Source organism: Rhodamnia argentea, chromosome 3 (genome assembly GCF_020921035.1).
Source record: "Rhodamnia argentea isolate NSW1041297 chromosome 3, ASM2092103v1, whole genome shotgun sequence".
NCBI classification, from domain to species: Eukaryota; Viridiplantae; Streptophyta; class Magnoliopsida; order Myrtales; family Myrtaceae; genus Rhodamnia; species Rhodamnia argentea.
In genome coordinates this window covers 6,119,756-6,137,247 of record NC_063152.1, presented here as the reverse complement: position 1 = coordinate 6,137,247, position 17,492 = coordinate 6,119,756, and the positions used below count along the sequence as shown (strand labels likewise).

The window sequence follows — 17,492 nt, the reverse complement described above, 5'->3', positions numbered from 1 at the left end:
ATTGCAATAGGTTTAGTACTTTTTTGATAATTTGTCAATACAAAAAGTTTAGAACTAAATTGTTCCAATTAAAAGGTTCATGACTGAATTAATACCAATGCAATAGGTTTAAGGCTTTATTGGAATTGCAAACCCAAATGTACCAATCACCCAGTAACAGTTTATACTGCTCATGGGCCCTCTTTTTTGTCCACCCATTTCACGTTTCCATTCCCAAAAGGAAAAAGTCTATACTAAGAGAAAGTCTTATATTGGTAGGGTCTTGTCTCATCGCATCTTTTTTTTCTTTTTTTTTTTAAGTTACCCATGTGTGTCGTGCGCTGAAGACATTTTCCCACAATAAACGTAGATATATGCACAAGTCCAAGATATTCTTACGGCAGCACCGGCCACACTATGTAGGTCAGCCAGGGTTTACATTAATCATTTTTGTCCAAAATTGATCGGATGAACTTTACTAGCAAATTGTCAAAAAAATATATAACTAAATTGACGAAATTAAAAGGTTTATGATTGAATTGGCATTAGCGCAATAGATTTGGGACTTTTTTTCATAATTATCCTAAAAATTTTCAACCACAAGTGCACACGACATATTTCTTTCATCTTACTTGGATGGGGCAGCAAATTTTAGAGAAGCAAACAGTGAGAGTCGGGGAAAAGGGGTGAAAAAACATACAAATTAGATATTTTGTCATTACAACAAAAACGACAAAAAACAACCACATTTTTCTCAAGTACATTTAGGGCTAGGAAAATGTTCAAATCATCTCGCAAGGTTTAGAATTATATTTAAAAAATTGGAAAGTTTCAGACTGAGTTGACATCCATATAATATGTTTAAAACTGATCGGGTAATTTTTCTAAAAGAGAATGAGGCAATGGCTGTATCAGATATTTAGAGGGATGCATGATCTAATGATGTATTTTAAATAGATTCGTAAGATGCACCTAGTATTGTTCAATCCATAGTGATACGAGGTAAGAATGGCTTTTCTCATCTTTTGATTCTACGCTCATATTATCACAAGAAGGGAAAAAAAATTCAACAATTCGGACGGTCCTCGAGTCGTAATCACGCCCAACATAAGTTGGACCAGACTCTATGTGATTTAATGTTGACTTGCCCTAAGAACAGCAACACGTAGGAACGTCCCATGAAACCCTCATCACATCGGGAGAATTATAAAAAAATCCTAAATTTATTACAATTGAACCAATTCAATTCTAAACTTTTTCTTTTGTCAAGTTAGTTTTACACCTTTTGTATTAGTGCCAATCCATCCGGTAAATTTTAGCCGGATATCACCGACGTGGCATTGTCGACGCTAACGTAGAAATTTTTAATAATAGTTTCATGTAATTATTTGATTTTTTAGTTTATTTTTTCTTTTCTTTTCCTTCCTTGTCTTTTCTTCCCCTAGCCAATCAGGGAGGCTTGACGACCGACCAGAGGGGAGGGCTGGCAACTCGCCGATCTCGGGTGAAGCTTGCCCTTGCCCGGCGATCGTGAGGTCGAGCCTCACCAAATCTCACTAGCCATTGGCGACGCCGATTAGGCCGGACTTTTAGAATTGAATTGACACAAATACAAAAGTTTTACAACTGAATTCACACAAAAAAAAAGAGAGTATAAGACTGTATTGGCACAATTATAATAGATGTAGGACTATTTTGATAATTTTTCAACTTAAAAAATTTAAAAATAAATTGATTCAATTGGAAGATTTAGGACTGAATTAATATCGATGCAATAGGTTTAAAGCTTTGTTGGTATTCCTCACCCCCCAATAAGAGAAAAAAAAATTGAACCAAACACCAACTATCCATTTAGGCCGTGTATGGTAACGTTTCTGTTCTCGGGAACATATTTGGAACAGAAACATTTTTTTGTGTTTCTATTCCCGGCTATGATTTTCGAGAACAGAAACGCGTTTGGTAAGTACAAAAAAAAAAAAAACATTTTTTTCACCAAAAGGAAGGATCCGCAATAGACGGCCGGTGGCGGGCGGCGGCGGTGGCCGGCGACCGGCGGTGGTGGAGGCAGCCACCAGTTGCCAACCGAAAGTTTTCCTTTTCTTTCTTTTTTTCTCTTTTTTCCCCCATTTCCGGTGATGTTTGTTCGGAGGATATTTTTATATTGATTTTGCGGAACCATTTTTCTTCTTTCAATTTTCGAAGGTAGGCAGAGAGAAGCGGCTTGTTTTTTTGTTCGTGAGTTCACACTGCCCCAACCTGTCTGCCTCCACATGTAAAGTACGACTGATTTTAGCGCTTCCTTAAAACATAGATTTAATTCAAAAAAAAAAAAGTTGCGATCGCGTGGTATTTTTCTCAATAAAGATGCTTGCTTGCTGCTAGCAAAACAATCACCGCATAAATTAGAAAGAGAAAATAAAATTCTGGAAAAGAAAAATTGCTGGGGCTCTTTAGGAAATGAATCAAATGATTGAAACGGTTAGGGAATGGGAAGAGTTTCATTTATGTTACCTATCTACGAAATATACGCGATATAGTAACGGTCAATAGTAACAAATTCATTCATTTTGAAAATTGGAGAGTTGGAGTTTTCCTCTTTCGCGTGTGCTTCGAATAAGAAAAAAAAGATGAACCAAACACTAACTATCCATTTCTGCGTATGGTAAAAGTTTTTGTTCTTGGAAACATATTTGGAATAAAAATATTTTTTTGTATTTCTGTTCCGGGTATAATTTTCGGGAACAGAAACGCATTTGGCAAGTACAAAAAAAAAATACTTTTTTCACCAAAAGGAAGAATCTGCAACCGGTAGCCGGCTAGTGGGCGGTGGCGGGGCGGCCGGTGACCGGCGGTGGCGTGGTTGCGGCCGCTTCGGCTCCCCGCCGACGATGGTGTGCGGTGGTGGCTTGCACGAGCTCGCCCTCGAGTTGTTTTTAAAAGTGTTCCAAAATTCAAAAATAAGTGTTTTTTTTTTTACTTCAAAAGTGTTTCTTTTTTCAGAACACTTTTAGAATATTTTTCAACCATACGAGCTTCTATTTCGAAAAGTGTTTTGGAAATACTTTCGGAATAGAAATACTTTCTAGAGAGTGTTATTATATAGGCCCTTATAGTGCTCAATGCTCATGGGGGCATTTTGTTTGTCCACCCACTTCACGTTTCCACTCCCAAAAAGAGAAAAATCTATAACAAGAGAAAGTCAAGTCTTATTGCATCTTTTTTATTCATTTTTTCAGTTTTTAAAGTTATCCATGTGTCTCGTGCTCTCGTGACATTTTTCGGTAAAATATTGGGTGGGCTGTCTCATTGTCAATCGCTTTCTGTGTGAGCCTGTGTCCATTTAATTTCGTACTTTTAAGACCCGGTCTGTTTCGAAGAATTTCTTTTCAGGATTTTAGCGTTTGGATGATAGAAAGCTATTGACAATAGAAATTTTTTGATGCACCGAAAACACCCGAAAAGATATTGTCAGAGTTTCGGCATCCGGAAGATAGAAAGCTATTGACAAAAGAAGTTTTTGATACATCGAAAACACCAACCCTATATTGAGGGAAATAATTTCCGAAATCATTTTTCTTAGTACATATTTCCTATCTTCTCATCTCTCTATCTCGCATCGATGATTCTTCGTTTTTCTTTTCTATAAGTGTACTATGATTTTTTCCATAAATCTCACATATCATCTCCTAAATATACTTCATTAGTGTTCGTGTTCTTCTCCATTCCCCCAATCCCCCCACAAAAAAAAAAAAAGGATCATATTCAATATCGTACTTAGACCAAAAAAAAAAAAATATATATCGTACAAATATTTTTTCATAATTTATTTTCTAATATCTTTGAAATTCTTGTTATGTTGATGGATTACAGCATAAAAATTAATTTCAATCTGTTAGTTATTGTATGTCATTTTTGACGATATGTTTAATCAAATTCCATAAAACCCACTTTTATTTACTTGTTTTCAATTGAAACCAATACTACAAAATAGCTTACTTTTGCTAAAATCCAATTTCTTGAAAATATTTTCCAGCAATAAAAAATTTTCAGCAAAACAAGCTGATCACAAATGGATACTTATGCCTCTATAATGGGTTAGTGCTAGGCAGTAGTGGCGGTGGCCTGGAGGTGGGTGCGAGGGTGATGGGTCTCTCGATATTGACTTGACATTGAAGCTGTGTTTTCTGGAGGTGGGGTTTGCTGTAGTGAAATTGTCGTATTATCAGCAGTTGCTTTCCGAGCCAAAAACAACCGCCACAACGTCTATAGGTCCTAAACACGCAGCGGCGGGGACAATGGCGTAGATTCTCGTAGGGGGAAAAAAAAAAGACAGGTTTAGGGTGGGCATGATAATATTTCTAAATCAAAAATCTAATTAGTAATGTAATTTTTGAAGTAAAAATTTGTTTGATTACGTAACTTTATTTTTCTACTTTTAGATGCTTCAAAAGTAGTTTTAAAGTCACTTGAATAAATAAATAAAAATTTATTACTCTCCAAAAGTTAAAAATCAATTTTTGCTCGTAGGCGGTAGTTGATTTCTAGAGCAGAAGTGTTGCCATGTGCGCCAGTGTATGCTTTTTATCTTTGTTTAAAAAGGTGGCGAGTCACTTAGGTGTACCGTCTAGTTGAGGCGCCGAGCCGACATGTATGTCAATGAAAAACTCATTCTTTGGAGCTTATGCAAATCGTTTGGAGGTTTTGCTCCCATAGTTATTTCATCTCTCGGTAGCTACGTAGACATTTGTACTAGTGCGCATTCTTGATTAATGAAGTGTTTTCACTTTCCCTGGCTGACAAATCAATTGGTGAACCGAAGATCGATTCGACCATTCACTTGAATATATGCAGGATAATTTTGGGATCAAACATGGAGAAAGAGTAATGGACGCTATTGATTTACTGAATAAAGTAGTGAATGAACCTCTAGAAAGTCTGATAATTGTCGACACGATCCGGCAGCTAAGAATCGACTACCTCTTCAAAGAACATATCCAAGCCATTTTACAATGGCAATACACACATTTTAGCTCTCGGAATCACGGCGAAGATGATGTTTATGTAATTGCTCTTCGGTTTTGACTTCTTTGACAAGAAGGTTATCATGAGCCTGCTGGTCTGTATTTCATCTCTCCCTTCTGGGCTTCCAATCCATGAGTTGAAGTTCACTCTAATGTTGAAGTAAAATACTGGTGTTGATACACAAGAATACAGGACAGTTATTTCTTAGCAGCGGAATTCTACTGTTCCACGCCCCCAAAGTGCATGTCTTTTTCAGGCTGGCAATTTTCAATAAGATTTTTTCTGGAATAAACATTGCTGGTAAAATAAAGTGACTGGTGGCTTTTCTGAAATCATAAACATCGTTTCTTTGCATTTTGCAAATCATACTTATTAACTTTTATTTGCATAACTTACTAACGTGTCAACTTTACTAACTTTCACATGATATTACTAACTTAGATCAGAGTTATTACCAAGTTTTATTAGATTCAATTACCAACTGAGTTTTGTGTTAACAACTCTCATTTAGATTTCTTAGCAGCGATATTTTTTTCCTCTAAATTTAAATAACTTTTATGTTGAGAAACCAACTTTTATTTGCCTCATTCAGCAACCCCGTTATGTACTAACTTTTTGGAGAGATTATTGATCTAAATAAGTTTGACTCACCAAATTTTCAACCATTAAATTACCAAATAGTATTAGGTTACTAGCTTTTTTTTTTGTTTTTGACTTACCTACAGGCGTTTATTATCGTTTACATACTATTATTTGGATTTCTCAACAAGATATTAGATTTACCAACTCTTTCTAAAAATTATGAACCTCAATTAGATCGACTTACTGACTTTTCTCTGGTTACCAAGGAGTTTTGTGTTACCAAAGTAACGTACCAAGTTTATTTTTCTTTTAATTGCAAATTTTTCTTATATTTTAGCAACTTTTATTTCGTAATTACAACTTAAACTTACCAATTCTTATATAAAATCACTAACTCTAATTTAAATAACTTATTAATTTTTCTCTGATGAAGTTATCAATTAGTTCAGATTACAAACTTTCATTTATGTTAGTTACCAATGTTTTTTTATTTATTTGTGAAGTTACCATATTTTCTATTAGGTTACTTTATCGAGAAAAAGTTGGTAAATCATTTAAATGATGATTGGTAATTTTACATAATAGTTTAGAAAATATAAGGCATTTGTAAGAAAGATAAACTAAGTTGGTCAAATATGAGATAAATTTTTTCTTTGGAGTAAGAGAAGTTAGTGATGGAAAACAAATAAGAGTAACTAAAATAAAACTAGTTGGTAACTTAATTGCACAGGAATTCTTAAGCAAGGCGAATAAAAGTAGCACCTTAGTCAATTGTGGTCACATTTCTATTGAGTTCCCACTTTTTTTTTTTTGTTGTGTTTACGAATTTTTTTGAATTCACCAATTCTATTTACAATTACCAACTTCAATTAGGGTGATTATCAATTTTTCACAATTTAGGTTACCAATTAGTTTTGCATTACCAACTCTTCTTTGAGTTACTTACCAACGTTTTTATTTCGTCTTTACCAAAAAAAAAAGTTTTATTTCTTCTTTTTCTAAATCACTAACTTCTCTTATCTATGACTTAAAAATCCTCTTATCTTTTACCGGCTTTTATTTGCCTTGCTTAATAAGGACACCACAAGTATCATTATTTTCGTACGGCGCTTACTTAAGTGCTATAACTTTTTTTTGATCACTTGAGTGCCATAACTTATGTACGGCATTTACTAGTGCCACAACTTTTTTTCGATCATTTGAGTGTCCCATAACTTTTTAATTGATTACTTGAACGCCGTAATTTTTTAAAAACATTCATCACAAGTGCTATGCCACGTCGGATTTTTGGCATTTGGGTGAACGTTTTAAAAATAAATTGGTACTTAAGTAATCGATTGAAAGTTATTGCACTCAAATGAAATTTTTTTAGAAGTTATGGCACTTAAGTGATCAGAAGAAAAGTTAAAGCACTCAAGTGAGTGCCATACGAAAGTTATGGCACTTGTGTTGTACTTATCCCAATTAACGAACTATTATATGAGACTCCCATAATTGATCAATGTCACATTTCAAGTTTTTCTTCAATTAAATTATCAAAGTGTTGCCAACTCTCATTTGAGTTGCTTGCCAACGTTTTATTTCTTTTTTGTAGGTAACTTAATCGAACTAAAAGTTAAAAATCGACATAGATCGGTGATGGCAATTTCATATAATAATTTGTTAGTTGAAGCCATTTGTAGAAAAGGAAAATTGAAATTTAGTAATTTTGTACGATAGTTGGTATATTTAAGGCATTGGCAAAATAATTTACGTAAAAGATTGTACATGGTGAGATAAGCCCTCCTTTTTTTGGCAGAGATAAAAGAAGTTGGTTATCTGAATATAACATATTTATATATCTATAGTTATCTCAAATAAGAGTTGGTAACACAAAACTAGCTGACCACTTTGTCAAAGGAAAGTTCAATATCACTTTAATTGAGGTTTATAATTTATAAAGAAGTTGGTAAGTTTAATGGATCGGTAAGCAATGCAAATAAAAGTTGCTAACTCAATAAAAAACTGGTAAATGAGAAAAAAATGAACATTGGTAAGCAACTCAAATGAAAGTTAAAATGCATTTAAAGTGGTTAACCTTGTGTATAGAATGCAATCAAGTCACAAATCTTTTAATTGGCTCAATGAAGTCCTAAATATTTTTCAAAAAGGGCAATCAAGTTTTTTTATGAGCAAATTTCACAATTATATTTGACTTGAAACTCGTGGGAAACAGATCTGCAGGCTCATAATAACCTTCTCGCCGAAGAATTCGAAGCCGGAGAGCAGTCTCATAGACATAATCTTTGCCATGATTTTTTTTTTTTTTTTGTGGTCAAAATCTTTGTCATGATTCAGAGAACTAAAATGTGAGTATTGCCACTATAGAATATAAAACATTAATTGTACAATACACTTTAGCTATTATGTAAAGTTATATTGTACTCACATTATTGGGATACTAGGTGAAACGGCCTAAACATGTTAGCACACATTGTCGTATAAACATCCTTTACATACTTCCCGTTTTCAACGGGTTATAATATTGTGTTTTATTGATGCAAGAAACACAGTAAGTGTTTGGTAATCGTGTTAGTCGTGTCAGTCATGTCCTGTGACTTGTTTTATAAAGCATATCGTATTTGTGTCGAGGAAGGTCAACACGTCTGGTAAACATGTCGTGTTAGGTTTAGCCATATTTGTATTACACTATATCCCGATATGACACAATTAGCACGATAAGACACGAATTCCAGCCCTAGATGGGGCCACCACACCGACAATAAGAGCTAGGTGATCAAAACAAACTTGGCTAATACTTGTCATAAGGGATAGTTGTAAAAAAAAAAAAAAAAAGTTCTGATCCTGTTACAATTATGCCAATTCGGATCTAAACCATTTGCGATTGTGCCAATTTAGTCCATCCGATCAATTTTGACTGGAAATCGCCGACGTGGCGTGAACGGCTATAAGAGGAAGGGAAGAAGGAAAAGAAAGAAAAAGAAAAAAAATATAAAAAAAATTCAAAAAATATTGTAGTATTATTACAAATTTTCACGTTAGTGCTGATCGCATCACGTCGCCGAGTTCGGGTTAAAATTGGCACGATGATTGAATTGACACAATTGCAAAAAGTTTAGGTCTTAATTAGCCAAAAAAAGGTTTGGGTCCGAATTGACACAATTATAATAAGTTTGAGACTTTTTTGGCAATTATCCCTTTGCCATAACATGTGTAATTCTATGTGTAAAGATTTTGTAAGAACTTATATTTTCTCTATAATCTAACCGCTGACCCGGGGGATATCCCAATTTTCATAAGAGGTGTGATACATGCCCTACAAAATAATGCTTGGAGGCAAATGTTATGTCTGCGATTTCTTTTCTTCTTCTTTTTTCACGAGCTTATGGAGGAAATACAAAGGTGAAAATCAAAGGCTAAGATCGGTGGATTTACCAGATGCGTTTGGTCTTTGTCCATGCTCGATGATGGCATTTGGCTAGGTCGGGCCATTATGAACCTTTCGCAGTACTACTAGTCACAGGAAGGGAATAGAGGAGTGGAGATTGTGCAGAAATAGTACATGGGGATTTAGCGAGATAAGTACAGTGCAAGTACCATAACTTGTATACTGCGTTCATTTGAGTACTATAATATTTTTTCGTTCACTTGAATGCCATAACTTTAAAAAAATCAACCACTTAAGTGTCATTGCTTACGTGGATGCTGAAAAAGCCGACGTAGACGTCGGAAAAACTGACGCAGCACTCAAGTGAACGATTTTGCTCGTACATGACACTCAAGTGAACGAAAAAAAAAATTATGATACTCAAGTGGATGCCGTACACAAGTTATGATACTCACGATATACTTATCCTGGGATTTAGCTAATGCACGATATGGAATAGAGAAGTCCTATTTATAGTGAAAAAAAAGTGCCTAAAATATATGAAAAAATGGTACAAATGATCCTTTAACTTTAGTTCAATGTGCAATGCCGTCCCAAAACTTTAATTCAACATACAATATGATTTCTGAACTTTTAATCTGTTTACGGTGGTCTCTGGATTTTGGTCTAATATTTAATTTGATCTCTAAAATTTTAAACACTTTCATATAGTTTAAGGATTATATTGAACAGATTAAAAGTTTAATGATGAGATTGCATATTAGCTCAAAATTTAGGGATCAAATTGCATAAATAAAAAATTTAAGGACAACATATGATATCTGGGCGGTGACAAGAACAACATGTGATATCTAGTCGGTGGTCACGGACATTGAGCGCCGTAACTTAGTACTTTCCGAAGTTCCACCCACGAGCTCTTTACCGGTCCCTTTTTTTTTGGCCACGCGGCCTTTTTGGCCGACGATAAAATGTATTTTTTTGGCGGGGGGAGGAGGGGAGGGGAGGGGTTAGAGGTGATAAAAATGGTTCAAGACGAGTTTATGTCATCTTTTAGAACGTGTGGTTGTCGTTTGTAGACGTGACAGAACATAGAGAGTTTGTCTCTACGTAACTGCTCATCCGGTGGCGTAGCGTCGTGATTCATGCCCTGTCGTCGTTCATGCTCCGAGGATTCAAATGGCTGTTGAATGATGGCCACTCGGCATGTTGTGCTCTGACCTTGAAAGGGAGATGCAGTGGGCAAACGTAAGCCAATCAGACGGGTTTTGTCCGCTCCTTGAATCGAAACTCCTGTGAATACATGACGCTATAGTGATGCGACGAGAAGAAGTCAAATATATCGGTAGTCAGAGACGAAAGTGCTGCACATGTTAAGGACAGATGCTTTTCTTCAAGATGCACGGAAACCGAATATGACCGAGCGCGATTTGAAGATTCTTATTCGATTTTGAGTAAGTACTTAAAAAACATATTTATTTACTTCGAAAGCGAATCATGAAACAAAAAGAAACCGATATTTTGTTATGTTAATCGTACATGATGTGACAATTCATTATTCATCACGCTTTTCGTGAATACGATAGATTTTTCAACTCGACGCTAGACATCCATGAGAAAAAGAGATAATAAGAACAAACCATAGATAAATCGTGAGCGGGAAAAATATTATAAAAGTCCTAGACTTATTGTCTTAATACAAATTCAGTAATAAATATTTCAATTGAATCAATTTAGCTATAACTTTTTGTATTTGTGTTAATTCAATCCATCCGGCCAATATTGATCGGAAAATCACCGACGTGAACGTTGGTCATCATACGTGACACAATTGTTGTTAGCATGGACATTTTAACAATCTTTAAAAAAAAATCGAATTCTTTCTTTCTTTCTTTTTTCCACTTTATTTTGGCCAACAAGAGTCACCAACGACTTTCGCTTAGGCCCTCGGCAGATCTAGGTGAGGGGTGCTTTGCCCGTGACTAGTGGGGTCGTGAAAGCCATGGACAAGTGCCTTTGCGCCCTTTGTCCGCAACCGTTGAAGCTGTGATGGCCCCGGGCAAGGGCTTGCTTGCCCTCACCGGCCAAAATGAAGGGAAAAAAAGAAAGAAAGAAAGAAAGAACATAAAAAACATAAAAAATTAAAAATATATTATTAAAAATATTCATGTCAGCATCGGTTGTGCCACGTAGAATGATTGGCAATCCCGTCAATGATTTTCCACCAAAATTGGCGATATGGATCTAATTGGTACAAATGCAAAAAGTTAATAATTAAATTGATCCAATTGAAAAGTTTAAGACTGAATTGGTAGCAATACAATAAGTTTATGAATTTTTTGTTACTTTTTCCAATTATCGGCATGATGAAATCCAAAGTTTAAGACTGAATTGCTATTCTTGTGAATGCATTGGGCATTATGCTGCTTTCTGCGAGGACGTGCGGTATGAGGAGTAGGGGCTTGAGGAAAATTACGACAACCACTTTATTTAGTACCGGAGGGACTTAATTGGCAAAATGTTGAAAAGGTTTATGATTTGATTAACGAAATTAAAATGTTTAGGACTGAATTTGCAAAAGTGCAAAAGGCTTAAGACGACTTGGACAATTTTCCTGCCTCCCATCCATATATGGCACGTGCTATAAATGCATCCCTCTACAATAATTTGAACATTTCCTCTTGCCTATAAATAGGACGTAGTGAGTAAACTTGATCATTGTGAGCAAACGAGCAAACCCTCCCGGTCTCATCCATCTCTTTGAAGAACTCTTTCTATACTCATCCCAAAATGGCCTTGTCATTAGCAACCTCTGCGTTCTTACAAGGTCCATTCGCTTCAAATGGAACTTCTACAGCAAACAAGAATAAACATCTGCAAGATGCAAATTCTCTCTCCTCAACGAATAACAAGTGGAGTATTTCCTCACATCAGACCTTGGTTTCTACTCCTTTTAAGGGCCATATTCACCCGACCGGAAAGCGGAACTTTGCCGTTGAGGTTTGTTCGTCCCTTCTTCTCACGTGACTCTTCCTATTTCGCAGATCGATGATTTATATAGTATCACCCCTTCTTTATCATTCTTGAAAGGGATAAGAAAAGAGACATGAAATCCTTATTCTTGTGTTTCAGGATGATATTCGAGGGCAGCACGAAAGGAGGTTAGAAGAAGTGAAGCAACTATTCAAGCGAGTAAGAGGAGATTCGCTCGAAAGTTTGGTGATGGTGGATGCTCTCCAACGTCTTGCCATCGACTACCGTTTCGAGGATGAGATTGAGGCACTCTTGCAAAGGCATTTCTTGATCTCCACCTCTCGATCTCATTCTCACCCCATCGATGCCGAGAATCTGCATGAGGCAGCACTTCGTTTCCGGCTCCTGAGGCAAGGAGGCTATCCTGTTCCTTCAGGTTAATGAAATCACCTTCACTTGATGATATGAAATACAGTTCCCAACTGATGTGATCGCTGTTGGGGGATTTCAAAAGAAATTCAGACGAGTATCAAAGCAGATCTCTCTCTTCTTTGCTTTTACTTCTTCTCGCAATTTGAGCCAGATGATAAGAGGGTGGGGACAAAATTTCTCACCATCTACTACCAATAATCTAACATCTTTTAGCTTTTCCACGTCTGATCAACAGATGTGTTTCAGCCTTTTCTAGACAAAATGAATGGTGGGCTCGAAGAAAGAAAGCCGCAGGACAACGACATTTTAGGGCTGACAAGTTTATTTGAAGCTTCCCACCTTGGCACTGATGGAGAAGATGTTCTTGATGAAGTAAGAGAGTCAATTGGTCAACGCCTCCATGATTCTTTGGCCGACCTCGACCATCTTCAAGCTAGACTCGTGAGAAACTCACTTGGCAATCCGTTCCATAAGAGCATGGCCAGGTTCAAGGCTAATGATTTCTTGAGCAATCTTGGGGGACATTCTTACGGCTGGACCGAGAATTTAGGGGAACTTGCCCATTTGGACATGAACATTGTAAGATCCGTGCATCAACGTGAAATTCTCCAAATCTCGAAGTACGTACACGTGATACAAACTTTCTATCTAAAGTTGTGACTATGACTAGCTAGAAATATGTTGTGGCACCTCATCTCATCTCCCTTAGATTCCTCAGTAATATTACTGATTAAGTGACCAGCTTGACTGACACTTCTTATATGTCGATCAGTTGGTGGAAAGAACTGGGCATGGCAAAGGAGTTGAAGTACGCGAGGGACCAGCCGATAAAGTGGTACATGTGGCCAATGGCCATCCTCACCGATAGCGGCTTGTCCCAGGAGAGAGTGGCCGCCGCCAAAACCATCTCATTCATCTACGTCATCGACGACATCTTCGACGTCTATGGCACGATCGATGAACTCGCCTCGTTCACAGATGTGGTCAACAGGTATATAATTTGGACTTTCACACGTGCCATGATCTCAAACCTAGGCGTGCAAAGAATACTTTTCACGGATTATTTTTCTCATACAAATTCAAATGATTTCGTGATGAAATATACTCGGGCTAAACTATTTTTTATACAAGCAATACCGACATGCATGAAAATTTCAAAAAAAAGAAAAGAAAAGAAAAAGAAAACCCTACTTGTACACAAAACACTTGGCCTCATGTGTTTTACTAGATTTGGGCATGTTGTAGTGCATTTAAAAGTTCTAACCCTATTGGTTTGTTGCCGATATGATGATGTTCTTGATCTGTCAGATGGGAATGTACTGAAAAGGATAACATACCAGAGTACATGAGGATGTGTTTTCATGCTCTAGATGATATTACCAATGAAGTCAGCTTTGTGGTGCACAAAAATCACGGGTGGAACCCATTATACTCCTTAAGGAGAACGGTAAAATTTTTCGAGAGCGCTCTCTCTCTCTCTCTCTCTCTCTCTCTCAGTCCACATTTCTTCTTTTATTTTTCTTCATCTGTTTACCTCTTTGAAGTACAGACGAATCATAACGTGTTTAGATCAACTTTCACATTTTAGTTTCTTCTCTAATCTAAATTTTACGACGCAAAAATATTGCTTCTCATTGATCAAGAAACCCGAAACTTTTTACATCATGTAAATATTAGCACGTAAATCTGCGAGTAATATTTTTGAAAATTTCTAAAAATTTGGATAGCACGTAATGTCAGCGTCCTCATTTTCGTATTTTGTCTCCAATTTCATGGGCAGTGGGCGAAGCTGTTAAATGCCTTCTTAGTGGAGGCAAGATGGCTCGCTAGGGGTCACTACCCAACAACACAGGACTACTTGGACAACGCAATTGTCAGCTCCGGAGTGCACGTCTTGTTGGTCCACTTGTTCTTCCTCTTGGGGGAGAGAATCGACCCCGAAAGTGTCCATCACTTAGAAAATATACCCGAAATCGTATCTTCCACAGCTTCAATACTTCGTCTTTGGGACGACTTGGGAAGTGCCAAGGTGAGCGATAAAAATAGGGAAAATGACATAAATGGTCCTTGAACTTTGGCCTAGTGTGCAATGTAGTTCTTGAACTTTTAATTTGATTAATATGATATCCGAACTTTAACTTAATATGCAATGTCGTTCTTGAACTTTCAATTTGTTCAACGTGGTCCCCAAACTCTTAGAACATGTTCAATTTAGTCCCCGAACTATAAGAAAATGTTCAAAATTATCCCCGAGTGGAAAGACTACATTGAACATCTTTCCATAATTTAGGGACTAAGTTAAATATGTTTAAAAAATTTAGAGACCGTATTAGTCAAATTAAAAGTTCATGGATCATTTGTGTTATTATTCCATAAAAATATCACTTTACAAAGCTTCTCTCTACTTTCCTTAATTGGGAGATTATTCCACTATTGTATGAGCAAGTTGAACAATGTCAACAGGACGAGTCCCAAGATGGCCGAGACGGGTCTTATTTGGAATGCTATAAGCAAGAATTCCAAATCACTTCGGATGAAGTGGCGAGAGACCGGGTGAAGAAGATGATCTCGGAGGCATGGAAGAGGCTCAACAAGGCGTGCCTCTATCCTCACCCATTCACGAAGTCCTTCACCAAGGCTGCCCTCAACACGGCCAGGATGGTCCCGCTGATGTACGATTATGACGACAACCATTCACTCCCGCTCCTTGAGCACCATACGAAGTCATTGCTCTATGGAGGTCCTTCCTTTTAGGGGCCTTGCCTCTTTGTTCAGTGATCTAAACACCTTCCAGGGTTATTGCTTCTTGTTTCCCCTAGTGCCTGGACCGATTCTAGCCGCAGCGGAATCGGCAAAACGTGCGCTGACGGCACGATTTTCTCGAGGCACATATGGATAGAGACATGCCCTTTTGGGTCTCTTCCGAGACTCTGAAATCATGTTCTTCACATGGTCTCTTGCCACATCAACTGAAGAGCCACAGAATTCTTTCTTGCAGCATTCCCCAGAGAGAACTTTGAGTTTTCTGAAAATTCTTCCCTCTATGTGTGTATTGGATACCAATGAATGTAAAAGGGTGAGTGTTAAGAGAAGCAATATACTTCTGCATTTGTTCTCTAATATCTGGAGATTACTATTTACTCGACCATGAGTATTATTTTCTTAGTTACATACGACTAATCCATGTTAAACGAGAGGGAGAATTTAAGATTTGGTTTACAAATTTATGTACATGGATTTGTGGATTCATGGGGTCGTATTGGACTTTGGGTCTTGATTACTAGGCAAACCATTGCTTATAAGCTCTCTCTATTCGCCTTTGATCAATTTAGAAGGCTTCATTATAAGACATGCTCCTGACATTTGTTTGGTCACGACCTTCACAGAGGTGAACTACTGAGGACAAGTTAGTAGATCACTAAGTAAACACTTAGACATGGACTCTCCCAACCCCACACCACCCGCAACTTTGGAGTTTTGATTTCATTAATTAAACATGCAATTTAATTCATTTCGGAGTCGCCACTAATGTATTATGGGTGTATTGGAAACCCAAGTAAAATGTGAGAGAACATTTTAGAGACTTCATGGATATAGGAACTTAGTTACGCTATGTAAATCTAATGCCCTTTTGGTACAATTTCTATTTATTTCAAAATAAAAAATTGTTTTGCAAGTAGTCTTGATTAAGGGAATGTTGGTTCTAGGGTGGAACCAAAACCCGAAGAACCCGCTTGGTGGAAACATGATAGGTTTCGGGTTTCAAAATATCTTGGGTAAGTTCAAATTTCCAAATTTTGGGGAACCGATTTTGACCGATAGGTTTTAGGAGGTGGAAAACTGAAACTTGGAACTTGGAACAATTTTTTGTTTTTTGTTTTTATTGTTTGATGTTTTAGCGTAATCATGCGATATTCAAGAGCGTCCGATTGTGAGTGTGCGGTTTGAAATTATTAGTCCGAGCTCTCATTTCCAGTAATATTCAAGACTATGATTTCTACTTTGTTAATGTTTCATATTCTTCGTGAGTCTAACTAATGTGATATGATCAGTGGACTGTAACAACAAATGGTAGTCATTAGAGATGATAATTTGCTACAAATCGTTCAATTAAGAATACAGATGGAACTTGATCATATCCTGGAACCTGTGACAAGGTAGATTCCAAGTTTCGGGGTATACATGTTAGGTTTTAGGTTCAAAAAAATGAGTAACTGGTCCGCCTAGTAGGTTATAGGTTTCAAGTGAAACCTAAAAGGAACCTGGAACCATTGACCTCTAGTCTTAGTCAATTTTACTTTTAAACCACTAATATGCAATGCGTGATCATTTGGGTCAACGAGCAAGAATTCAACACTTAATAATCAAAGCAAGAAATATGTTGCTGCAAAAGGGTAAAGAACCTTGATGCGTTACGCAAAGCCAAAGCGGAGCTTTATTATCATCCAATGCATCAAATGTTTTGCAAATTAAGAACTAAAGACCAAATACTGCATGCATGCTCTTAAAATGATTTCTAAATGCAATGTCTATTAGTCATTTTTGGGTTTTTTTTTCCATGAAAACTAACAACACGCAATCCATGAGATGTCATTATTGAGTAAATCTCTCTATTTGACGTGATATCTATTACGTTATGTGACTCAATAAATGACATGCAACACATGACATGCATAATATGAGACTAATAAATCCTATATGCAGTCCATATAACATAGGTGACATTTTCATAGACTATCCTAAATCTATATGATGACCTAAATTATACTAGGAAGTAATTTATCTTAAATCCTAATCTAAATTAGGTACCTAAATTACTTCAGAATTTCCAAAACGTGAAGTTTTAAATTAGAAAATTCAATTGGATGCAACATAACCTCCAATGCAATGCAATCTTTTTTTATAATTTCTTCATAAGGCATGTGCCTAATTTAATGAAATCTGTTTAGAACTGATTCTTATTCTCTTATTATGTTCCCCGGAACGAAAAAGATAAGAAACCTGTTTGGTAATGTCAATAATTCTGATTCTCCAATTTTCTGATTTTGTTTCCACGAACAGATTTGAAGCAGAGACAAGAATAAAAATAAAGTTGATCATTTGTTCTAGAATCACTTTT

At 36.6% G+C, this 17,492-nt stretch overlaps 1 protein-coding gene across 1 annotated transcript; it reads left to right on the top strand.

Annotated features, from left to right (window-relative positions):
- Nucleotides 1–11,709: 11,709 nt before the first annotated feature.
- LOC115727204 ((3S,6E)-nerolidol synthase 1-like) lies at nt 11,710–15,493 on the top strand. The gene is made up of 7 exons (XM_030657375.2): nt 11,710–11,968; nt 12,101–12,377; nt 12,609–12,993; nt 13,146–13,364; nt 13,682–13,820; nt 14,154–14,402; nt 14,837–15,493. Exons 1-7 carry the CDS (start codon nt 11,759–11,761, stop codon nt 15,125–15,127), a joined length of 1,770 nt encoding a protein of 589 aa, XP_030513235.1. The 5' UTR covers nt 11,710–11,758; the 3' UTR covers nt 15,128–15,493.
- Nucleotides 15,494–17,492: the final 1,999 nt, after the last annotated feature.